Source organism: Brassica napus, unplaced genomic scaffold (assembly GCF_020379485.1).
Source record: "Brassica napus cultivar Da-Ae unplaced genomic scaffold, Da-Ae ScsIHWf_419;HRSCAF=648, whole genome shotgun sequence".
Taxonomy (NCBI): Eukaryota; Viridiplantae; Streptophyta; class Magnoliopsida; order Brassicales; family Brassicaceae; genus Brassica; species Brassica napus.
Window position 1 is genome coordinate 90,882 of NW_026016497.1, and position 25,076 is coordinate 115,957.

The following is a 25,076-nucleotide window of genomic DNA, read 5'->3' on the forward strand; positions in this document are numbered from 1 at the left end:
GACACTTGTTAAAACTCCCCAAGCGTTACATTCGATTTCTGTAAAAGTAAGCATATAAAACAGATTAAATCTGTCTCACTTTATCAGCTCTGTTGTTGATCAGAAATTTTTTGGTTAAATTATGTTCATTTTGCAAATTATTCACAAATTTTACATATTATCATTAAAGTTAGAATGAAAAATAATTTTTATGTGTTATATTTTCCAGAAAAATCTTTTAATAGTATAAATTATATCTTATAAAGGTAAAAGAATTATTTGCTAAAATAGAAATATTTTAGTTAGTATATATATATATATATTATATTTATAAATTAGATATAATAAAAAGAAACAAATTATATAGATTTTACATAAATCATCATCGATAATAGTTCGAAATATACAAATCTGCATATATAAAAGATTGAAATATTAGGATCTACATTTTGTTTCATGGCAAAGTCTAAAACGGGACCGCGGATTTTGAATCAAATTAAACAACACAGCCTTAGGAAGAAGCTTCCAGATCAAGCGAGACCGTGAGTGGATCAAAGAAAAAGGGCAAAACCGTCATTTCACAGAGAAGTGAGAAAGAAGTTCAAGGGGGGTTGTGAAGAAAGAGAGAAGTAAAGCGTAATCTTCTTCTTCTTCTTCCTTTCGTCTTCTTCATTTCTTCTCGAGAAATTAAAAAAAAAAAAGCATCAGCCTTTAGATTCTGCTAAAAAAAAACAATATGGAGAGAACCACTCCAGTGAGAAAGCCACACACATCCACCGCAGATCTACTCACTTGGTCGGAAGTTCCGCCGTCGGATTCTCCTTCCTCCGCCGCTCGCTCCGCCGTTCGATCCCACCAGGTACTCAAAGCTCATCACTTTCTATTACCCTCCTCTCTTGTTTTTTTCGGTTTTGTCTCTTATGGGTTTTGTCTGTTGTGTGTAGCCATCTGATGGGGTTAGCAAAGTTGTCTTTGGAGGTCAAGTCACTGATGAAGAAGTTGAGAGCTTGAACAAAAGGTTACAAAGTTTCCTCCTTTATCATCTGGTTTCTAATTTGATTTCTTGGCAAATTTAGTTTCTAATTTTGTGTCTAGAGTGACCCAATCATTTGAGTCTACCTTGGATTCATCTTGGGGATGTGCCTTGTTTAATGGATTCTTGATGATTTGCATTGTATAGATTCATCAATAATATTAATAGTAGATTTAGCAATGTAATGAAGTAATTTTAAAAATAAACTAGATTTTGGGGATTATTTACAGTTTGGGAAATTTTATTTAAAATAGTTATAAAAGTATTAATAACTCTATTTATATTTGTTTTGAAGTTCTTTTTTTTTGAAATTAAAAGCTCTAATTTTGACCATATATCTAAAATTTTAGTTCTGGACAGTGATTTATGTAAATATTTTGAAAAATTCTTAATATTTGGACTATGGCACTGAGATTCATTGCATAGATACATAGGTTGGAGAGATGATGTCAAACTTATGAAACTGTTGTTTATCTTGGATCAGGAAGCCTTGCTCAGAACATAAGATGAAGGAGATAACTGGAAGTGGGATCTTTACTCGTAACCAAGAAGATGATGCTTCAGAGCTCTCTAGTGCTCCAGGTGGAAGGGTATATCAGGTATTATTAATCAACTTCTTTTAGAATCATGAGATGTTCTGTAATGTGTAACACTTTTATTTTAAACCTCTTTTTCAGCAAGCACTTAGTGGTATAAGCCATATATCATTTGGTGAAGAGGAGGACTTGTCTCCTAAAAAGCCTATTACTCTACCTGAGGTTGCTAAACAGCGAGAGCTAAGTGGGACAATGGAGAGCGAATCAGCTTCTAATCTTAAGAAGCAGCTTTCTGATGCTAAGTACAAAGAGATCAGCGGACAGAACATCTTCGCACCACCACCTGAGATCAAGCCTCGGTCCGGAGCCACTCGAGCTTTGGCTCTTAAGGACAATTTCAACCTCGGAGCTGAATCTCAAACCGTAAGAACTTGACATCTCTAAGCCTTTTTCTGTATATAGTCTAATTGAGAATTTGTATGTTCACTACTACTCTGCAGTCTGGTGAAGAGGACTCATCTGTGAAGACGGCGAAGAAGATTTATGACAAGAAGTTTGCAGAGCTCTCAGGGAATGATATATTCAAGGGAGATGGTACATCGTCTTGTGGCGAAAAGCAGCTGAGTGAAGCCAAGCTAAAGGAGATAGGAGGGAACAACATATTCGCTGATGGGAAGGTGGAGTCTAGAGACTATCTAGGCGGTGTCCGTAAACCACCAGGTGGTGAGACAAGCATTGCTCTCGTTTAGAATCCTCTTTTAACTCTTTTTAAAACAGTGATTTATCGGTGTGTGTTCTTGTTGGTATCTCTCATACGCTTTCAGGTCAAAAGTGTGATTTGTATTATGCAGTTTCGTTGGTTTATTTTGGTTATGGTGATATAATAACTACTATTATTCAGTTGTGTTTTAAAGGTCTTAGGGCTTTCTAATGTATCTCCCTTTAATACTTTAACAAGCTCTAAAAGGACAGAGGATCTTGCTTGAGTTGAAAGATATTGTTTTATCTTTAAAAAATATGAAGATTACTAGTATGATATTGCATTGTGGGGTTACAACATACACATGATTCACGACGCATAACTTTATTTATGATTAAAAACCTCAAAACATGAGGGAGTTTGTTGGAAAATGAAGAGAAGATGGTAGATGCTTTGCAAAAAAGAAAAAGATCCTTTAGTTCTAAAAATAGGAAAGAGTAGTAGTTTCCAAGAAGATGAAGAGTAAGATACGAGGGACCTCTTGTTAGCTTCCACGCATCACAATCGTGCTTTGAAAACCAAGTCACTTTGGCATCGCTATTTGCTTTTTTATATCTTCTGAATTTCTCTCTTGGAGTCACATATATAAAATATACATATATACAATATCAGATATCATTTTAATGATTTTACCATCTTATTTGCATTTTATTATAATTCAAAACGGTTAACAAACGATTTTTAGTGTCACTCTGCCATTTTTCACACATATTAAGAAAATAACAAAAATATATGTAAGTTGTTATTAATTATACATCTCTCGCCAATAGTACTCTCTCTGTTCCTTAAAGATCTATTTTTTAGAAAAAAAATTTGTTTTAAAAAGATACATTTTCAATACATTAATTAATGAAAAATTGTACTTTTCAAAAAATACAATTATGTTTAATAAAATTTTATTGGTTAAAAGTTATTGGAATAGTTAATTAAGAAAAACAATGTATTAGAAAATATAATTTTAAATATTTTCTTAATAAGTGTGAAAAAACTATAACATGGATTTTTTAGGAACAAAGTATTTGAGATAAATAAAATTATTTATAAAATCAATACAATTTTCAATTAATTTTCAGTTGAAAGTAGATATAATTTGTATTGAAATTGTAAAGTAACATTTTTTTTGTAACAAGAAAAAAAATGACATTTAATATGAAACAAAGAGAGTATGTGTTTATGAGAGCTGAAATTCCCACCGAAAGTTGGCAATTCTACCGAGAGTCGGTAATCACGGTTGACCATATAAATATATTAGAGAAATTTCATATGATAGCTTTTTTAGTATATTTTTACATAAATATTTTTAATAAAAAAATGACCAAAGTAAATTTTATTAAAGGGTAAAAATATAATTTTATTAAAAGGTAAAAATATAATTTTAAGTTAAGGAATGGAGTTTTGGAATAGAATTTTAAATTTAAAAAAAAAAATTGAAAAAAATTTGGTTATTTGGTCCTATTTTTATGACAAAACTTAAAAATGATTATTTAAAAAAATACTATATATATTAACGTTAGGTACATTTTTGTATACTTTTTACTTTTATTATAAATGTTGACAAACTATTTACAACATACGAGATTTGGATAAATTATTTCATATACATAATTTCACGAAGAATTATTTCCATAAGGGAAATTTGAACCAATAACCAACAAAAAAAATTATATTTCACTAACTAACTATTTTCTTCCCTCTCTCCTTCTTTTTCTTTCTATCTCTCTCTATTCTCTTACTGCAAAACTAATATTTTCTTCCAATATAGTTATTCAACAAATTAACCCTTTCCATAACACTTGACAAACGGTTTTTACGTGTACAATATCTTTGATTAGCATATTCTCTCCAAAAAAAAAACATATTCTCTCAACAACACCTTACCACAACAAACGGTTATGTCTGTATCGCTTTGAAACTTGCGATAAGATTGAATCTTGTAGTTTACAAGAAATTGCAATGGGAATAGTAAAATATTTATGTTATATACAAAGAATAGTTGAGTTTATTAAAAAGTATGATATAGCAAACATTTGAACAATTTTTGGATACGTAACACATTAATAGAATTATTATGCTTTACATCGAGATAACTCTAAAATATGAAAAAAACTCTAAAATATGAATGTACTAGTGGTATTCCGGCGCTACGCGCCGGGTTCCTATATTTTATTCTTACATGAATTTACAATTCATAAACTTAGTAAAGAAAATATGTTCAAAAATATGAAAATATTTTGGAAGAGAATGATATTTTTTTCGTTCAATTTGATAGTGGTTAGCGAATGTAGTGCATTACTTTGTTTTGAAGTTGCTTAGTTTAAAGTAGAATAGAATACATGGTTTTGACTAATCGATTCAATAAAAGTAGAATAAATAGCCGATAGTTGTGACAAAGCTAATTTAGTTGGAATTTAATATGAAGTAAAGTTGATGTTTTATTCAGAGAACATACTTATACAGTTAAGTACCAATGATAGATTATTGAAATCAATGATAGATTGTTGTGTATTGAGCCTATAGATGTAGACTTGGAGTGTGCACCGTGGATTCGCTCCTGAAGGTCTTGTTTAGTGTGAAAACTCAAAAGAAAGAAGTGGTTGTTAATAATTATTTGGTTATTTTGTGTGAGTTCAAATTTAAAATCAGTATAAGGTGTTATAGCTATGTCTTATAGATGGTGAATTTAAGTTATCGATTTTCTTGACTTCTTGTAACATTTTGTTTAGAGGATCATTTATTCAAAAGGTTTGTTTTTTTGGATGAATGTTTGTTTACGTTAGATTGTTAATTTTATCAGAATTATCTCTAATAATTTTTATTTAGTGTGGATTTGTAAGAGAGCATTATATTATATGTTTTTAATTGACGTTACATTTTATTAATAATATAACTATTATTTACCTTTTGTTCAGGATTCTTATGTTTTAATTAAGCAGCGATATTTGTACTATTTATTTCAAAGTTTTCTTAGGGTGCTTAGTTTTTAAACCAATTGATCATATAATGAAGCTTCTGCTAATTTAACTTATATTTGTTTAATCATTTCTTTTTTTTTTCTGTAGACGTTGGATGAATTATATAGACTGTATTTTTATATATCTAGTTACGTAATGAACTGGGATGGTAGGAGAGTTATAATATAGTCCTTAGTTGGGGATTAGGGACACATGAGCATTGCTTGTAGATATACGAATTTAAAAAATATTAATTTCTGGTGCATTTGATATTGTTGATATAGAATTTAGAAACCTGAAATATGAATTTTATGAGTGCATGTTTGATGGAAAACCTCTGGTTTATGCTATTCGGTTAGGAGACCCCACACTTGTACGTCAAGTAAAGGCATTTCCGACTCCCCTCGAGCCTATCTCTAAAGATTCTTACTAATGCAAGCGATGCAATAATTATTATTTTTTCTGTAAATTGTTTTAGTGTTTTTGTATGTATGGATGACGGAGAAGTTAATGTCTATTATGGTGGAAGCTTAAACTGAAACTTTATAGGAGAACTCAATACATAAGGGAGAAATAATCTTTGACCCAAAAAAAGGGAGAAATAATCATTCTTAAAAAAGGTAAAGACTGGAAATGTTTTTTGCTCATCTTTGAGAAATGTAAAGGACAAACTGTTCCGGTCTTTTAAAGTAGTAATAATTGTTGCATAGATGGTTCATGTTGAGTATGTCACAACTTGGTGGGTTTGGAGCCTTCCCATGTTGGTTAGATATCGGGTCTTCATAGGAGTACTATAGACACTTAGACATAAACTCACACACACTTAGACGAAAGAAGTTTGTGTGATTCAAACCTCATCGGTGGAGCGTTACTTATCACCAATCTGTGAATACTTGCTCTGAAAATTCTTCTGAGTTTGCCATCGAGGATTATAGGAGGGTGCAAGACTTGCAGATGGATGACTTGGTATGTGGTAGGAGCTGTTCTGCTCTCCATATTTCCCTCCAAAGAAGACGCAGATGAGCTCTGCATTATACTACATTTTATAAGACTTGCAAGTGCTGGCTTGTTCGAACGTACTAATGAAGGCTACATGACTACAGAACTTATAAATCCAAGACATGTGGATGTTTATTGTTAAAAGGATTTGCATTGATAAAAGAAATAACAACCACCACGTCACTGAGTATTTTTTTTCAAAAAAAGGGAAATAGATGCTTATTGTTAGGTTCTCACAGGGGACTCATTCTACACGTGCTTTCTTCGGGGTATTCTTTCCAGAATAACTTGTTCTTTCGCTGCTGCTAAACGCCCGGGAAGTGAAACATCAGATGTAGTTGCTTGCTCTGCAACTTTGCAAGTGTTAGCAAGTCTTGCATATGATCCTGGTGTGTCAGCTTCAGGGACTTGTACACCTTCCTGTTATCAACATAACAAAGTCTGTCACCATTTCTTTTTATAACCAGTAAATTCACATTAGGAGAAGTTACTAATACTCACAGCAAAGGTTGGCATAGGTGCAAGCTCTCGTGCAGGAAATATGAGGGAAATGGTAAAGGTTTGGTGGTTTGCAGTAAAATTGAAGTCTTTTAATCTGAGCTGGAAGGTATAGGTACTCCCAACAATATCAGCCAGTGATCGAGGCAGGTCAGTGTCAACCTGAGCATTAACATATCCCCTGCAAACCAGTCAAACCCATTATATATGAATCACTTTGCACAAATAATAATAGACGCTGATATTTAGAGGTTTATTATAGGTCATACCACAATATGTGCAGCCTCAGAAGCTTCAATGCCAGTCAGTTTAGTCACCTTCGTATCAAAGCCAAGGAAAGCCGATGTGCCAGTGTCGTCTAACACAAAAAGTATCACCCTGTACCTGTCGTAAGGGAAAGAATATTTGGTTTTTGCTTCCAATACACAGAAATTGAAAGTTCAAAATTACTTACCTGAGTTCAGCCACAGCATTAGTTTATTGCAGGCGACACATGTGAAGAAAGATTCCTCTCGGACGAGTTTCTTTGACCACCCGAAGCAGCCAATGTAACACCAACCCTCATCTTTCTGAATCGCAGTCACTACAGAGAAACTCAATGATCTGTCAAGTTTAGGAGAAGAACACAATTCTGAATTATATTCTCAAAGAGTCCTAAATTTGAATATAACAGACTTTACCTGAGGATCAGCAGTGATAATAAAACATTTAAAAAGCTACATTTGTCTTCTGCCCTGGGTTTTAAATAGCGATTCCGAGGATTGTGCTTGTGGAGAAGAGGTACAGAAAGTTTTCAAATACTCGTAGAGCCGTCAAACCATAGATGCTTTCGACGTGAATCTTTTGAACGACGTTGAAGTGAACAACTGAGGTTGCATCATTCACTACTCCTTCTCCAAGGACTAAGCTGTATAGCAATGGAGTCTCATCTTGATGGAGAATATGTAATGTTAACATGGATATTGTAAAATCTTGTAAACATACAAGCTTGAGAAGAAGGAATCTCAGGACAGAGATACTCTTTTCAAAAATCAAGAACCTGTAGAGTGCAAACAGTATCACTTGATGAGAATATGCTTCGGATGGCTGAATCAAGAAAAGAAAACATTCACTCTCAAAACCATCTAAAACAATAAGATAAAAAAATAAAATAAATGCTGCAGATAAAAGACAATATAAGGTCTCACCAAGATAGTCTCGAGCAGTCAATCCCTTGAATCCCAACTTGGAAGACAGCCACCAAGTGCCTGGTTCAGATGATGATTTAAAGTTTGCATCATCATGGTCGTCAGTCAAGGCATACAAGTTTGAAGAATGTAAAAAAGATTTTTTACCAAACAAAATAATGGTAGTAGAGATGAAAACACCAATCACACCAAAGGACAGGATGGTTAAAAAGCTGTAAAAAAGGTTTGAGTTGATGTGGGATGCGAAGAGGTCGATTGAATGAATGCTTCCCAGTGGAAATGGTGTGGTGGGTTAATCATGCAAAAACTCAGAGTCAATCATGGATTAATGGAAGTTTGAGACCCTACGGAGGAGATCGGAACGGCGATTTAGTTTCTGAAGTTTTCATCGGGCAGTCTACATAGGTCGCTAGCAAAGAAGAATAAACCTAAAATTAGTGAGCTTGTCATAATATTTCAAAGGTTTGGGCTTATCATAATGTTTCAAGAGGCCCAGTCATAAGCTGTAAAAATAGCCCAGTCCAAATAGCGGATGAGATAACCGGAATAGAAAAAATAAATTCAGACGACGCAGTTGGTTTGGTTTGGCGACACGTGGCGAAAAAAGCCCCACTCTTCTTGAGGATGTGGAGGAAGGAGGAGAGAGTATACTCTCCTTTATTGTATAAGATACAAGCTAGATCTCTGTCATTACATCAAATATCACCACATAGTTTGTTCAGGAATAAATCTCATAAGTTATTTATTGGAATACTCAATAAATAGTCAATGTTGCCTTAATTAAATAAAGTTTAGAAAATGTAAGTAAGTTTGACCAATTCAAAACCTTAAAAGATCATTTATAAAGATTTTATTCTAAATCAGTTACTGTTGATTTAGTCTCAACTGATTTAGTCTTTACATCAAATCTGTAAGTAGAGAACGATTATAACGCTAAAACAGATAATTAAGGAGATATATACGTTTATTATTTATTTCTTTGAAAATAATAATAATGTTTTCACTCTCCCTACCTCCTCCTCCTTTAACTACTGTGTGGTTTTGAGCCTTTCACTTTCATTTTAACATGTTTTTACAGTAAAAGAGAGACCAAACTAAACTAGCCTACTGTTGTGATCATCATCTTCCTCCTACCTCTCTTTTATGCAAGATGGGTGAGTTTCGAGAAGCTTATGTCTCCTCGTCTCCTCTACGCACACCGTCGCAATCACCTAACTTCAGTCTTCTACGTCAAAACTACTTTCATGGAGATTTCTCTTTAAACTCGTCGTCGGATTATTCTCTGTCGAGTTCCTTCTCTAACGGGTTCTCTTCTTCCGATGACAGTTCTTCTTCTCCCTTCGCTTCACCTCCGTTCAACGGGATCATCCCTATCCACAACCACGCCACTTATCATCATCATGAGCCACTGCTTTATAAAAATCATGAGAAGAGTGTTCATGGTGATGATACGGGTCTATGCGACGATCTCTACAGCATGAAAATCACCGAGGAGACAGAAACTCACGGAGGCTTTTCATGGTTGAACAACAATCAAGATTCCGACCAAAACATAAACTACAACAAGAGAAACATGTTTGGGAACCAAACTCATGATTCCATAACCAACACTCGCCAGTTCGGTTGGCCTAGCTACTCAAACAGCAACGTTGGTAATAACAGTCCTTACATCAATGGAGGAGGAGTTAGAGAACATTCAGCTTACTACAGAACAATGTCAACATCAGACATGTCGCCATTGTTCTGCCAAGGCTCTGAACCATTTAGCTTGGATCATCAGAGAACCAAATCATTCATCTCTGACCATGGAAACACTAGTCTTCCTAACGTGTGTGACGTTCAGGGATATGTGTACTTGATGGCTAAAGACCAACACGGATGTAGATTCTTGCAGAGGATATTCGATGAAGGAACACCTGTTGACGCCTTGGTTATATTCAATGAGGTTATTCCTCATGTCGTTGAGCTTATGATGGATCCTTTTGGGAATTACTTGATGCAGAAGCTTTTAGATGTTTGTAATGAAGAACAAAGGACGCAGATTGTGCTTGTTGCTACTGCTGAGCCTGGTCAACTTATCAGGATATCTCTCAACGCATACGGGTAAAATAAAAAACTATTACATGTTATTTGTGATCATAGCCGGATCTGAGTTTTAAGGGGTCATGATTCATGAAAATTTATATGTTAATCTTAATAATTTGACAATTTGATGAATATACTTTACTTTAAAAATTTATGAGCCAAAACAAATGATTCATCCGGTTGTGATCAGAACCGACCATGATTGTGATGTTTTAGTTACGTGTAATAACCTTTGTTCCTTTTTGTTTGGTAGTACTCGAGTTGTTCAGAGATTAGTGGAAACGATTAAGACAGGAAAACAAGTTTCTCTTGTGAAATCGGCGCTGAGACCTGGCTTTCTTGATTTGATCAAGGATTTAAATGGCAACCATGTGATTCAACGTTGCTTGCAATGCCTAAGCACTGAAGATAACAAGGTCAAATCACTTTCTTTTAATCTTGATCTCAAGATCATGTACATTAGCTTAAAACCTAACTAGGAGTTGACATAGTAGATAGAACTCTTGGATCACCTAATAGCAGTCCCTGGTTTTTTAGAGGGGTCATTGAACAAATTTTACCAAGACTGCTACAGATTTCTTGATTTTCTAACATACACTCAATAATTTTTATTTAAGATGTGTCATCGCATGACACCCCATTCACTGAATAAGTCTGCCTCTACCTAATAGGTATCTAAGAGGTCCCATATTCTAGTCCGGTTGAAAAGTTCTGGATACTCACCAAAAAAATGTTAATTTAAGATGGTTTAGACCTCGCGTTATGGTTTAAAAAATATATTAATTTAAACTTTATTTCATTTTGTTTCTCGACAGTTTATCTTTGACGCAGCGACAAAGTTCTGCACTGAAATCGCAACACATCGACATGGATGTTGTGTACTCCAAAAATGCATTGCTTATTCAATGAGACAACAACGAGAGAAGCTGATCGGTGAAATCTCTAGAAACAGTCTCCTACTTGCTCAAGACCCCTTTGGGTATAAATATATTGATCTCACTACACAAAGGAACACACATACTCTTTTTGCATGATCGATATATTTTTTTGTGTGCAGGAACTACGCAGTACAATTCGTTATAGAGCTGAGGATACCTTCCGCTGTAGCGATGATGTTGAGTCAGTTAAAAGGACATTACGTACAACTTTCCATGCAGAAGTTCAGTAGCCACATGGTGGAAAGATGTCTCATGCACTGTCCCGAGAGTCGTCCACAGATAGTGCGTGAGCTTGTCTCAGTTCCTCACTTTGATCACCTTCTTCAAGACCCTTACGCTAATTTCGTCATCCAAGCCGCTCTTGCTGCCACTAAGGTACTACAGACTTTACGTACCAAGTTTGATTAGTTTTCTTTTGGTTTGGTTTGAAGGAACTTAAACCGGGATTGAACATATCAACAGGGTCCACTTCATGCTTCACTGGTGGAAGTCATAAGACCACATGCGATTCTACGTAATAATCCTTATTGCAAAAGGATTTTCTCGAGGAATCTATTGAAGAAGTGAAAGGATGTGTTGAGACTGTAAGTCTGTAATTTCAAGACTCTGTTGTTGTTTTTCGTTCTGGTCCCAAGGCTTCGTTTTTATGAATAATCTCTCGTGAATGTGTCCAGACGCGAAGAGCTCTATGTTTTGTTTTTGTGTTCTTGTTTCTTGTTCTGTATTTTTTGCTCTGTTGTTTCTTTTGTTTTGTTGTTGTTTTTGTCTATGTTAATTTCATGTTGTAACAAAATCGGATTTTTTAAATCCGGTTTAAGCTTTGAATAATTTTTATTAATACATAATAATTTTAATTAACTGATGAAGCCCATTTATGGCCTCTTAAGTGTTACACACAAGCAACATTAGGGTTTTAAACAGAACATTTGAAGCCGCCTCTGTATATATATATATGCACTAATAGTCTAATGCTATTCCATAATGATTTTTTTTTTTTTTTGATCAATTTATAAACAAATCGCCCACCGTGGGGCTCGAACACACGACCACAAGGTTAAGAGCCTTGCGCTCTACCATAATGATATACAGATATACTGTCGTCGTAAGCGTTTCTTTTATCCGATTACAACGGTTCTAAACACTGATTAGCTCCCGTTTTTATGGCTTCACATGTTTCTGAGTTGAGAAATAAGGGTTAGTTTTTTCCTTTCTTTGCTTGTGGGTTGGTTTCTTGGATATAAAGATTGCCTCTTCTTTCAGCAGCAAGATCTATTCTTGTTAGCTTTGTTCTGGAGGCACATATCACTTCATCATCCTGGAGGGATTTTATGACTTTACAGAGTTATCTCTCTGCAAATACTATCCTTCTAGTTGGTACATTTATCTTCTTTTTCCAAACATTTATATCCATCACTTCCAAAACATTATCAGTGAAAATAAAAACAAAGAAAAGATACCAGAATTTATTCTGGGAATTAAATTATGTCCACGTGTCGAAACGGTCGTCCCGTATTGTCAGGCCATTGCCTTACGGATGTCCACTCAGTTGATACCCTTTAAACACATGAAGATAAGTTGTCAATACGATCAAGTACATTTCGTTCGTTCTCGAAAGAGAGACTTAAAAGGCCCATTTGTTTAATGTGAGACATTTAAATGTTCATAGCTCATATAAATCTTTTTTACACATTACAACTTCCACATTTAGGTGTGCATTGTTTCTGTTTTAGTCTGATCAATCTAGCCCAAGTTCGATGGCTAGGTCCGACCCAATCATAGCTGTTTCATTCAATCATTCTTGTATTTTTTTTTCTCCGTCGATGGTTTGATATTCATTCCTAAGTAAAAATACAAGAGTTCATACATCAGCTGACAGCCTAACGAAACAGTTCCAGAAACAAGAGTCCATATGAAAACGGCAACTAGTACCCACACCGGAATGACTTACGGAATCAAAACATAAAAACTAAACCCATAATAACGATTAACTACTACATTCAAGTTTGAAACATATCAGCTCATCAAACTTTAGAAATAAGCACATGCCAATGATCGGGGTTTACCGTTGCTGCACAGCGCCCGTCAAACGATAATGCCCAAGAACCTGAGACTTCATAACCCAACAAGAGGGATCGAAACTCGATCAACCTAGCCTTCGGATACGGATGCGACGCAATCATAAACGTCCATTTACTCTTAGATAGAAGCCCAACCAAAACACCACAAAGTCGAAGCCTTACCAACCGAACCTTACTGGACACACTCACGGAAAAATTAGAAACGGACGACAAGCAATCACTACAATCATTCTTGTATATTAAATTGCTTTTCTCAACATTTGGGAAAGAATATTTAGCAAAATAAAACATTTGGGAAAGAAGAAATAAATAACAAGGCAAGAATTGTTCAATTAATGTTGTGGTAACATCAATTATCTTCTGGTAAAGATGGAGACTTAGGGGGCGATTGGTTTTCCCGCTACCACCCGCAAACGCAGCTTTTGCGGTTGGTAGCGGTTGTCGGTGGTTTGCAACAATCACTCAAATCGCTCTAAACCGTTTCAAATCGCTTCAAATCTCATAAATTCAAAAGCTGGCTCCAGCTAGTGTTTGCGGTTGCCGGAGGATAAATTTTTTTTCCTTTTTTTTAAAGCAATATATATACAAAAGTAAAAATATTTAATAAAAAATTTAAAATTGAAATTCTGAAAATATTAAAATATATCTAATATATTTTAATTAATATTATAAAATTTTATAATAAAAACAATTTCAATAAATTTTCAAAAATTAAATTATAACTTTCTAAATATGAATTTTATATTTATTATAATTTTTTGATTTTTTGATATTTTTATAATTATATTAAATGTCAATATTGTTAATTTATTATTTAATTGTTACCGCATTTGGTAGTTAACCAGTCATAAGTCACCCGCAAACGCACCAATATTTAACCGCAGTACCAGTCGTACAAATCTCTTAAAACCGCTGGAAACCGCAACCGCCTGCATCCACAAACTCCCGCAACCGCAACCGCTGCGTTTGAACCAGTCAGGCCCTTAGTAGGGTTGCTGGTTGTTGTATTTTAATGGATTTGAAAATCCGAACTAAATCTAGTATTATTGGTTCAGTGATTTTTAAATATGTATTAAAATCAGGTGTTATTGGTTTAATGATTCATAAATTCTATATTAAATCAAGTATTGTTCAATCGTACAGATTTACTAATATATTTGATTTTATAATGAATTTGAATGAATTTGTTCTGATTTTTTAGTTAAAAATACAAAGACTCAAATCCGAGGAAAAAACTCCGGATTTGCATATTTTACTTGGATTTATAAATATCATATGGATTTCTAAATCAATCAAAATATATAAACCAATGTTTAACATTTTCATAGGAATAAATATTCAACGAAACCCTTGAAATTAGTGGCCCATTTTAAGTCTAAGTCTTAAATATCTCCGATCCCAACGGCAAACTAACTCCTGAATCCCTATCATTCACAGTACTAAACGATGTATGATCAGGTGTGGATGTTACACCTTTTGGCATTTTGGAACCCAAAAACATTAACCCAACCAAACATTAACAAAACAATTTAGAGATAGAGGATGTGACTAGCATTTGCATGTGTTCACGTTATTATAAATTCCCTAGGACCTTTTTTCAATCCGTTTAAATCAAGACACGGAGATTTTAGTGCAACATTTTTGTTGTTGTTGTTGTTGTTGTTGTTGTATCCCTATATTAAGTAGACAAAGTTAGATATGTTATTCTATTATATGAACCAATGCTAAGGATACTACAGTATCTATTGCATTAAAAGAATTATTTGACATAATTTATGGGTGATGCATTTATTTCACACTAACAAGTAACAACACATCGTCGCAAACCTTATTCTTGGGCTAATCCATCGTAATCTATAAGAACATATACGCTATTTAATGTTCATCGTCGTAACATTTGACCCCAAAAAAAGACATTTTTAGTCGACGTAAATAGAAGAGTGAGTAGAAGTTAGAACACCTACTCACATGATTACATATATATTTTAGATACGACTAATATCTTGAATGTGACATCTATCAATCATAAAAACTTAAGAATGATCAGTTGCACATTCTAATAATTCCACATATTGATTCAATAGGTTTCCATGATTCATCGATTATGTACGACTAAAAGACAAAGGTATAATTGATAGCAGAGAATTCTCAATCACTGTTATTGTAAAAACTCAATTCATGTATTTTTTTTTTTTTGTGCAACACTCAATTCATGTATAATTTATAGAATGTAACAAGTAACCGTCGACATATGATGCAGAATTCTAGAAAATGTGAACATGTTTCGAATGCTTACCAAGCGTTAGGAGCATAACACAAAACATAAACATTCAAGATTCAAGGTAACTACATAAATGAGAGAAATGTTGTCAAGACTCAAAAACCAAGGGATAAACACAAGACCCACAGCAGGGAAATTTCAACTCAACATATACAATTTGTAGTATTTAACATAGTTATAGTAATCATCAAGGTAGAATGCAAAATTCTGAAGATGTCATTTCACATGTTTATAATGATCACCGAGGGTTATGAGCCTAAAAGTAAACAGAAACAATCAAGATTCAGTGAAACTACTACCAAAATCTGCAGTCTTTCACACATGTTGATTTACAAGAGAAGAGAATCCAAGATGCATATATTTCATAAAATGAGAGACCTTATAATACATTGAAGCACCAAACTGAAGAAATCACTGAACGTTAGCAGGAGTATAACACAAAACAGAAACATTCAAGGATTCAAAGAAACTACCACCACAATCTGCAAGAGTCTCTCACCTACATCGATCTACAATAGACTCCAAGGCACAACCATTTCACAAGCACCAAACCAAAGCTAATAGAAATACAAACATATACAATTCGAATCTAAGATAGCAATCAGCAGCCTTAAATGCAGAAATGTGAAGATGTCATTTCACATGTTTACAGTGATCACAGAGGGCTATGGTACACAAAACACAAACATTCAATATTCAAAGAAAATAATACTACAATTTGTAGTCTTCCTATATGTTGTCTAAGATGCATCAATTTCATAAAATAAGAGAACTTATTATACATAAAAGCGCCAAACTATAAAGAGATTACTAACATTGTTTAGAATGATCACTGGATTTTAGGAGTATAACACAAAAGAGAAATATTATAATTTTATTTTTTTAAACTACCACCACAATATGCAGGAGTCTCTCACTTACTTTGATTTCCAAGAGACTCCAACATACATTCATTTCTTAAAATGTTTTTTTTTTAAGAAAACATTTTCAGTTACTTTTCTCCAGTTTCTTTAGTTACGTGTACATCACTTTAATACTTTATAATTTTTCACAAGAGAAAAAGTCAAGAAAAGCTTATATCTGAACAGAGCCTTGGCATCATCGCGATAATGAACAAGCAAGCCCAAACCTAAACAATTGAAACTAGTCTTTACTTGCATGTATGTGTCCCCTTCTTGTGACTTTCATCAACTAAATTACAAACAAGTTTGAAAAACACATACATACCTGAGAAATTCAGAAAGCATAATTACAAATAAACCTGCTACACTTCAAATGAGCACTTTCTGAAGCACATGCATACCTGAGAAAGAAAAAAACAGAATTCATTAGTCTTTACTTCACGTTGTGATATCTGTTTTCAATTATCATAAAAAGTCTTTCTATTCCGTTCATAGTCTTAGGTTTATGTATCTGAGAAATTTTTATAAGCCGTAAGAGTTGGTTTCATCGTCTCTGTCTTAAGTCATTGGTGAGTTTTCCCAACCAACAAGTCAAAAGAACCAACTCAATGGGTGGTTCATACACTCTGTTTTAAGACTTGGTAGCTTTTCCATCAGACAAGCTAAACACCGATCTATAGTCTTTGTCTACAATCTTTATTGCAAGCCGTGGGTACAATCAAAGTCTGTCTAAAGACTTTTCTTAAGCCTTTTGTTAGTTCTTTTCTTAAGCCTTTTGTTAGTTTTATAAGCCGTGGCTGACTAAAGTATGCCATACTTTCCATACTTCGCTTAGGCATGCACTACCAACCAATAGTTGTGACATGAATGTCCCCAAAGAATCTCTCTTTGTCTACAGACGTTTCAAATCTCTGGGTATCTGTTTTTGATTCTCATAAAGACTTTTTATATTCCATTCATAGTCTTGAGAATTTTTTTTTAAGCCTCGGGTAAGGAATTAATTTCCAGTTCATACTCTCTGTCATAAGACTTGGTTCAAGCTGTTAGTCATTTTTCCAACTCAATTTCGGTTCATAGTTCAAGTCTTAGTTATACTTAGTTTAAGCCGTTGGTCGTTTTTTCCCATCCAACAAGCTAAACACTGACATGTAGTCTATGTCATAAAGAGTCTGTTTTGTTTCATATTATTCGTCTTTTAAGCCGTTGGTCTTTCTCTGAAGCCTTGTGTAGATATGGTTTTTGGTTCATAGTCTCTGTTTTAAGACTTTTCTAAGCTGCAGGTAGTTTGTTTCCCATCCAACAAGTAAAATAGGTTTTCCTTAAGACCTCTTTAAACTGGTGGTCACTTTTTTCATCCACTGTTAGTCGTTTCACATCCAATAAACTTAGAAGTCTAAAGGGTTTATAGTTTCTATCTTTAAGACCTTTTATAAGCCGGGGGTAATAGTAGTACTGTCCAAGTTGAGTTGAGTCTTTGTCCAAAAAAGCCTTTGTAATGCCGTGGGCAGTAGTATTGTTCTAAATACTCTTCATAAAAGCTGTTTTAACTCAATTGTTCTATAGACTTTTTCATAAGCCGTGTGTAACAAACAAGTCAAAGTCTCTGTCTAAAAACTTTTCATAAGCCGTGGGTAGATATTATCTAAAGACTCTGCATAGAAGGCAAGGTCTTTGTTTAAAGCCTTTATAAGCCGTGGGTAACTCATACTCTTTGTGTGTCTAAAGAATTTTTTTTTTTGGTAAGTTATGGACTCTTCATAGAAGTCAAGGTCTTTGTTTAAAGCCTTTATAAGCCGTGGGTAATAGTAGTATCGTCCAAGTTGAGTTGAGTCTTTGTCTACAAAAGCCTTTGTAATGCCGTGGGCAGTAGTATTGTCTAAAGAGTTTTCATAAAGCTGTCTTAACTCAATTGTTCTAAAGACTTTTTCATAAGCCGTGTGTAACAAGCAATGTCAAAAAAACTTTCATAAGCCTTTATAAGCCGTGGGTAACTCATACTCTTTGTTTTTGTCGTTTTATCCATCCAAACATTCTTACTCTTTGTGTGTCTAAAGACTTTTTTTTCTTGGTAAGTTGTTGACTTATGGGTCGTTTGATCCATCCAATGTTTCATAGTCTTTTTGTCTAAAGACTATTTTGAAAGCCACTGTACATTTCCATCTAACAGTAATAAGCCGTGGGTACCATCTCAGTCTCTGTCTAAAGACTTTTCTTAAGCTTTTTGTTATTGAGAAGAGTATGTCTTCGTCAAAGTGCCTGTCTAAAAACTTTTTCACAAGCCGTGGGTAGATATTGTCTAAAGACTCTTCATAGAAGTCAAGGTCTTTGTTTAAAGCCTTTATAAGCCGTGGGTAACTCATATTCTTTGTTTTTGTCGTTTTATCCATCCAAACATTCATAGTCTTTATGATGTTTTGTTTGTCGTTTAATCCATCGAACATTCTTACTCTTTGTGTGTCCAAAGACTTTTTTTTTTGGTAAGTTGTGGACCTGTGGGTCATTTGATCCATCCAACGTTTCATAGTCTTTTTTGTCTAAAGACTATTTTGAAAGCCACTGGACATTTGCATCCAACAGTAATAAGCCGTGGGTACCATCTCAGTCTCTGTCTAAAGACTTTTCTTAAGCCGTTTCTTGTTGTTTATGTAAGCCGTGGGTAACTAAAGTATGTCATACTTTCCATTTTTGCACTACCATCAACCGGACAATGTTCCCATCTTTTAGACATGCACTACCACCAACCGGAAAATGTCCCCCTCTTTTAGACATGCACTACCATGATTGAAAATTTTCTATGGGTCTACTAAGGCTTCAGGCAACCGGACAATGTCCCCAAATGAGAATCTGTCAGCACACTATTAGATTAGTGTCTGCTTATAATCCTTTTTTGGGGTTTGATGAAAAACCAAAACAAAGCTTCTCTGTTTTGATAAAAACCATCTCTTGGATTGGGAAAAAAACAAACAAAAAAAAAAGGAAGTAAAAAAGAGCTTATCTGTTTTGTTGCTTCAGCTGTTCGGCTCACAGATTCAAACTTGTCTTCAGTTGTTATGCCTTCTCCACATAAACACACACTGAAGAAAAGAAACAATAAAACAGAGAGACTAAAGTGAGTGAGAGAGAGAGAGAGAGAGAGAGACATTATTACTTCTACGGTTGCAAACAGCTAAAAGAACAAATTTAGAACTCAAATCTTTGTATGAATATTGATTCACCGATATATATACGCACCAACCTTTTAATTAAAGTAATCGTTCAATCTGTTCACTTTGTATGATCAATCGTAAGTCTCGATCCATGAATAAACATCAAATACCCCCCCAAATCTAAAGCACGATGAAAACTCTAGCAAAAGACAGACAAGTTCAAGTACCTCAACGACGGTTTCACGCTGAGTCAAGCGCTTCCGTGTAGATTCAACGAACGATTCAGGAAACTTGAAACCCTAACTCACAAAATCGCAAAACAAGATAGCACGATCACATCAGTTTAAACAAGATGAGAACAAACAAGAACAAATTCGCGATCTAGAGATTAGAGAAATTGAAAAAAAGACATACTAATCTAAGAATCTCACCACTTCCTAAGAAGAACGAAAGAGAGAGACAAGACGAGACGAGAAGTATATGTATGTATGAGATCTTTTGTTGATCCGTTGGATACTCCAATCGGACGGTCCTGCACTTTTTCACACAACTGTACGATTTAACTTCACCTCTCCACGGTCCGCCATATTAGATATGGGTTTCAATATGGGCCTACCGGTGTTTGAAACTAAGGCCCATAATAAGCTCTTTTATTCAAATTTCAAAATCTTTAAAATATACGCTCTCCTTCGATATCCCACTATCCTACAAGTTACAACGTTCCATCTCTCGAATCTTTACAGTCTTCCTTCTTCAATTGCAAATACCTAACCACATCTTCTATAAAAAACAACCAGTCTCTATCGAAGCTGCAATCTTCTACATAATAACGATTATATATATTGATGAGAATCCTTTTTACTTTCCTATAGCAGTCATTTTTATTAAATATAATTCAATTTATCGAGTTAAAGGTCATAGTACGAAAATGAATTGAAAAGAAGAGGCATGCACTTAATTAATTGTAGTTGCATGCATGGAGGAGCGGGTGTTGAGAGCTTTAAAGGCTTGTTCTCCCATCCTTCAAATTTTTAATTTGCAACCTTTATAGTATGTTATTTCTTCATATTTAATTCACAAACCTACACACAATCACTACTGATGTGCATAGTTTGTGTTATACATCCAAAAGTAGGAGTAGGAGTTGATGTGAGTATTAAAGTTGCATCGGCATTCATCAATTTATCAACCTCCCCTTCTCCAATTCTCTTTATTGACTCTCCATTTATTGGCCTCTCCCTATTTCCCAACTCTTCTTCCATTCACATACACCATTTTTACCACCATACATGAGAATTGAGGCATATACATGATGACAAACACACATAAGGTATACACATATATAGATGATACATCCATCCATATGACTTCACCAACGATCTTATTTTTTCTTTTTGACGATCTACTTAAGAACATGAAGTAGTTAATGATGATATCATAATTAAAATGATGCTAATGGTAGAGGAGAAAGGCAAAGAGAAAAGGAGACAGAAAAATTAGTTAGCTCTTCACATCTAAGCATTTAAATGAGCTTGGAGTTATTGAACACACCCAACTTGGAACTCACACTTTACTTACCTCTTTTTTTCTTATTTCTCCAAAAATCAAAACTAAAATGCAATAGTCGACAAATCACTTTTATTGCCTAATAGTAAAAATCCTTATAAAATTTATAACTATACAGTTTATGTATTTTATTTTAGAATATCTAACTTATCAACCATTAATAAATTCTTATAGTATATTGGTATCTATATGAACCGGTGGAGACAATAACTCTGAAGATTTTCCTACATGAATATAAATAGAGACGATCTTTACATACTTTTCAAGTCTATCTGCTCATTTCCTCACAGGTTCAAAGAGAGATAGAGAGAGTATAAAATTTCCAAAATCACTCATTGCAACACAAAGGCTGAGGCTAATGGTTTCTCGACAAGAAGGAACCCTCTTCTCAAAAAAGAGGGGTTTAACAATCTATGGAGAAGAGTTTCACAATTCATTCAAGAAGACTAATATAGAAGATCAATCACATGGTAAACTTCAGAGCACTAGACCAAACTCAGAGAGTATGAGATCAGTTACCTTTGATTTCGAACTTCATCTCCACACTCCTCTACATTCAGATTGGCAGAAATCCATAGAGCCTAAGGTATATAATAATATATACGTAACAAATTGTATAGTATTTTTATGGATACGACGATATCTATGTGCACACAAACATGCATCTAAAACATGGATGCAGGGCCGTCTCAAATTATACTAAGGCCCTGTTCAAAAAAAAAATTAACTATATATTTAACAATGTAATAAAATAATTTTAAAAGTTAATAACTTTATCTATATATATTTGATGTTTCTCTTTTAATTATAGATAATAAATTTAAGAATACAGTAAAAAGTTAAAATTTTAAACCAAATTCATATATTTATTTTAGAAATTTTCTTAAGTATTTTTTTATTTTTAAGTTCGGACCCTGTTCGACCGCTCCACTAGCACATGCTATTAGACTGCCCTGCATGGATGCTCCTTATATTTTCAAGGGTATTCAAGAACATCTGAGGATCATATGACATACCACAAAAATTTGGTGGTCGTCGGACGCAGAGCCGGTCCTAGGGTATATAGGGCTGGAAGCAAAACCAAAAAAGTGGCCACTTTTTCAGGAAAAAAAAAAAGAACAAAAAATGGAGTCAAGCAGGCTTGAACCCGGGTTGCTCTTGTTGAATCTATGAACGTGAACTTTTACCACTATACTAAAAGAACATTTAACAAAAATGTGGCCGGATTTCATCAATAAATAAAGCGGCCGCAAGCCCATGCTTCCATGGCTTGGCCCAAGGGCCGGCTCTGGTCGGACGACCTAAGATGAGCCTAGACCTTGAGCTGAGCCTTTCACCTTCTTATTCACCTCCAAAAACCAGTACAAAGATAGATGAATCCCTAAATCACAGAGAGACCGTGTCACCATCGAATGGTAACAACTTGACAAGCCCGAGTAAGAAGACCACACTGTCTTGGCTTTCGTTTGACGGTGGTAATGATGTTGATCACAAGGATCAAGAGATGGTAACAAAAGTGTGCATGAAATGCCACATGCTGGTCATGCTGTCCACACCAACTCCTGTTTGTCCCAACTGCAAGTTCATGCACCCACGTGATCACAGCTCTACAAGACTGTTCAAACCACCAAATTTGCTTAGGCTCCTATGCTAGGCTCTTCAGAGTTTTTGGATATTAATGTGCGTACGGAATAGTATGAGCTGTATATACACTACAAGTACCAAAACTTTTATTCCATATGCTTCCATGAAGGATATATCCTTTCTCTTTGTTTATGCTTAAGATTTCGTAACCTAATAGTATTTGAATTGAATTTTAACTGAGATAACACGTACATGGAATGTTATAAGTCCAATACAATCCTAACTACACATTTATGGAACTGACTATATATAGTTATGTTGAAGACATACTATTGTTTGACAAGCAAACTTGAGAGTATATAATTCTGTTAAGAACCAAGTTGTTTGAATATAATTAAACAGAAGCAGGCCACGTGATGCATCATGCATGATAGGATGTGTGTCAATTAAAGAAGAAACAAAAATAAAAGATAATATGAACCAGAGAAGATCTACAAATAATATTGTTCACAGGTGGGGAACAAGACGAAGATGCAACAAAACTTATATAAACAGCATACAAAGGTTAGTAATCTACTGTGGTTTTTTGAAAATGCACCTATGTAGAAAAAGTTACTAGTAATCTGTTGTGGGTGCACTAATCAGATACTGACACCTGCCAACAGGTCGATGCACCAATCAAATACTGACACGTGTTAACACAAGTGGCAAACTGGCAATGCACCAATCCGCGCTCCATTAAAAATCTAGCGTAGTTTCGATATTCAAAATCGAAACCAAGAGAGGGAGATGATGATGAGAGGCAACGACGAATCGATGAGAGATTGACTTTCTTCGTCTCGCGATCCGACGATCACCATCGATTCCGCCGTTGAGGTTAGTTCCTTCTTCTTCATCATCAGATCGGTATATATGGATTTGGTACAGTCGATGATTATAGTTTCCGAGAATCGCAGAAGGAAGGAGAGACACGGAGAGAAGTAGAAGAGTTGAGGAGAAAGCTTGCGATTGAGAAGAAGAGGATGAATCGTGTTAAGCTTTGCAGTTCGATGGAGCTTCTTCTTCTCGTTGTTCTGGTTCTGTTGCTTTCTACTTTCTTCCTAGTTCTTCTTTCTCCCATCTTCTTGAATTGATCAGCATCTGTTGCTATTTCCACTTCGATCACATTATTATTATCTCCTTGGATCGTTTTTTTTTTTTTTTTAGAACATCTTGTAGAATGGATCGTCATCACACATATTCTTTGCTTTATTCTCAAGTCAACTGCTAAATAAGTAAATATTCAAAGGCTTACAATTTTTTTTATTTGAAGGCCTGAACGTAGGCCCATTAAGGCCTAATAAAGCGTTGTACTAATAACAAGAGTTAGGGTTTTCGAAGCAGGAAGCTACTGGCCGTCTCTGTATATATAAATCAAATGGTATTACATCATCTTGTACAATCAGTTGCAAGCGTTTATGCTCCATCATCTGTAGTTCTTTGAATTATTAATTAGGTATAGTTTTTTTTTTTTTGGTTTGATGGAAGGAAGATTGCCTCTTCTTTCAGCAGCAAGTTCTGTTCTTGTTAGCTTTGTTCTGGAGGCATATATCAATTCGCCATCACGAGAGGGATTTTATAATTTTGCAGAGTTATTCCTCTGTATAATATTATCCTTCTCTTTGGTACATCTGTCTTCTTCTTCCTCCAAATATTTATAAAAGCTTTGAAATGATTCACTTATTGGTACATGGAAGACTTTCTTGCTTATTCAGAACTATGCTTTGGTCATTCTTATAATATAGACGATGCATTACTTTCTCTAAATTTTTAGAAATAAATTAGAAACTGAATTTAGTCATCTCTTAATCACACATTTTGAGCCCAACCCAAACCAAAGTACTAAGCATTTAGCTAAATCCATGTTTTAGCAGTCTATGGGGTATATAGTTTAGAATTTTAGATTAGTTTTGAAGACACTATCAGCGTCTTAAAAAAGATCGAGGAATTGCAATTGATGAATACCACTCAATGGATTTAAAAGGATCCCATGTTTGAAAATATTTTGCCTTCTTACATGCCAAGAAACATAATAAAAAGACATGACAAATGATAACTGAATGTGAATTCACATAATAAGTTTGAAAACATGTGATATGAAGAACAAGGATAATGATCAAGAGTCCTTGATCTCAATTATAACCGAGTTTCCTACTTTGGACGAAGTATGAATGCTATCTCATTAAGCAAAACCAAACATTACGCTGTTACTTTTGTGCCTCTGTCCTAACCGAATCTAACTGATCAGGTTTAGCATACTGTACATTGATCCATGAGCTATTACCTAGCCAGGAACAAGATCAGCAATGTAGATGGCTTGCACAGATTGCTGAAACTCATCGTTCTCGATCTTAGCTTCAACGAGATCACAATCAAGAACCCAATAAGCCAGCTAGTTTCCAACTACGACTCTCTTGAACATTCGAAACCCCATTCAGACCAACGTTGGTGAGGAGCAGCTGTGTAAGACCGCAGACCAACGTCCCAAAAGCTGCTTTTGTAGCGGAGATTCTC

The 25,076-nt window shown here is 34.6% G+C and overlaps 2 protein-coding genes and 3 long non-coding RNA genes across 7 annotated transcripts; 3 read left to right on the top strand and 2 right to left on the bottom strand.

Moving 5' to 3' along the window:
- Nucleotides 1–514: 514 nt before the first annotated feature.
- On the top strand, nucleotides 515–2,448 carry LOC125603875. The gene is made up of 5 exons (XM_048774607.1): nucleotides 515–838; nucleotides 924–997; nucleotides 1,497–1,611; nucleotides 1,690–1,971; nucleotides 2,049–2,448. The coding sequence occupies exons 1-5, from the start codon at nucleotides 716–718 to the stop codon at nucleotides 2,295–2,297; spliced, it is 843 nt and encodes a 280-aa protein (XP_048630564.1). The 5' UTR covers nucleotides 515–715; the 3' UTR covers nucleotides 2,298–2,448.
- A 2,706-nt stretch (nucleotides 2,449–5,154) lies between these two features.
- On the bottom strand, nucleotides 5,155–7,926 carry LOC106364196. Of its 2 annotated transcripts, XR_007335793.1 has the most exons (6): nucleotides 7,437–7,926; nucleotides 7,211–7,359; nucleotides 7,026–7,140; nucleotides 6,760–6,937; nucleotides 6,496–6,678; nucleotides 5,155–6,295 (listed from the first exon to the last, which is right to left on the bottom strand). It is a non-coding gene; the product is annotated as an uncharacterized LOC106364196 (long non-coding RNA). The 2 variants fall into 2 exon arrangements; XR_007335792.1 differs by having other exon boundaries at nucleotides 7,211–7,926.
- Nucleotides 7,927–8,967: 1,041 nt separating this feature from the next.
- Nucleotides 8,968–13,519, top strand: LOC125603881 (putative pumilio homolog 7, chloroplastic). Its single transcript, XM_048774610.1, has 5 exons — nucleotides 8,968–10,046; nucleotides 10,282–10,444; nucleotides 10,844–11,007; nucleotides 11,086–11,341; nucleotides 11,429–13,519. Exons 1-5 carry the CDS (start codon nucleotides 9,094–9,096, stop codon nucleotides 11,531–11,533), a joined length of 1,641 nt encoding a protein of 546 aa, XP_048630567.1. The 5' UTR covers nucleotides 8,968–9,093; the 3' UTR covers nucleotides 11,534–13,519.
- Nucleotides 13,520–17,326: 3,807 nt separating this feature from the next.
- On the bottom strand, nucleotides 17,327–19,893 carry LOC125603876. 2 transcript variants are annotated; one of them, XR_007335789.1, is made up of 3 exons: nucleotides 19,805–19,893; nucleotides 19,601–19,672; nucleotides 17,327–19,301 (listed from the first exon to the last, which is right to left on the bottom strand). It is a non-coding gene; the product is annotated as an uncharacterized LOC125603876 (long non-coding RNA). The 2 variants fall into 2 exon arrangements; XR_007335790.1 differs by having other exon boundaries at nucleotides 19,601–19,812.
- An 80-nt stretch (nucleotides 19,894–19,973) lies between these two features.
- LOC125603878 lies at nucleotides 19,974–24,247 on the top strand. The gene is made up of 2 exons (XR_007335791.1): nucleotides 19,974–23,399; nucleotides 23,480–24,247. It is a non-coding gene; the product is annotated as an uncharacterized LOC125603878 (long non-coding RNA).
- The last annotated feature ends 829 nt before the right edge of the window (nucleotides 24,248–25,076 follow it).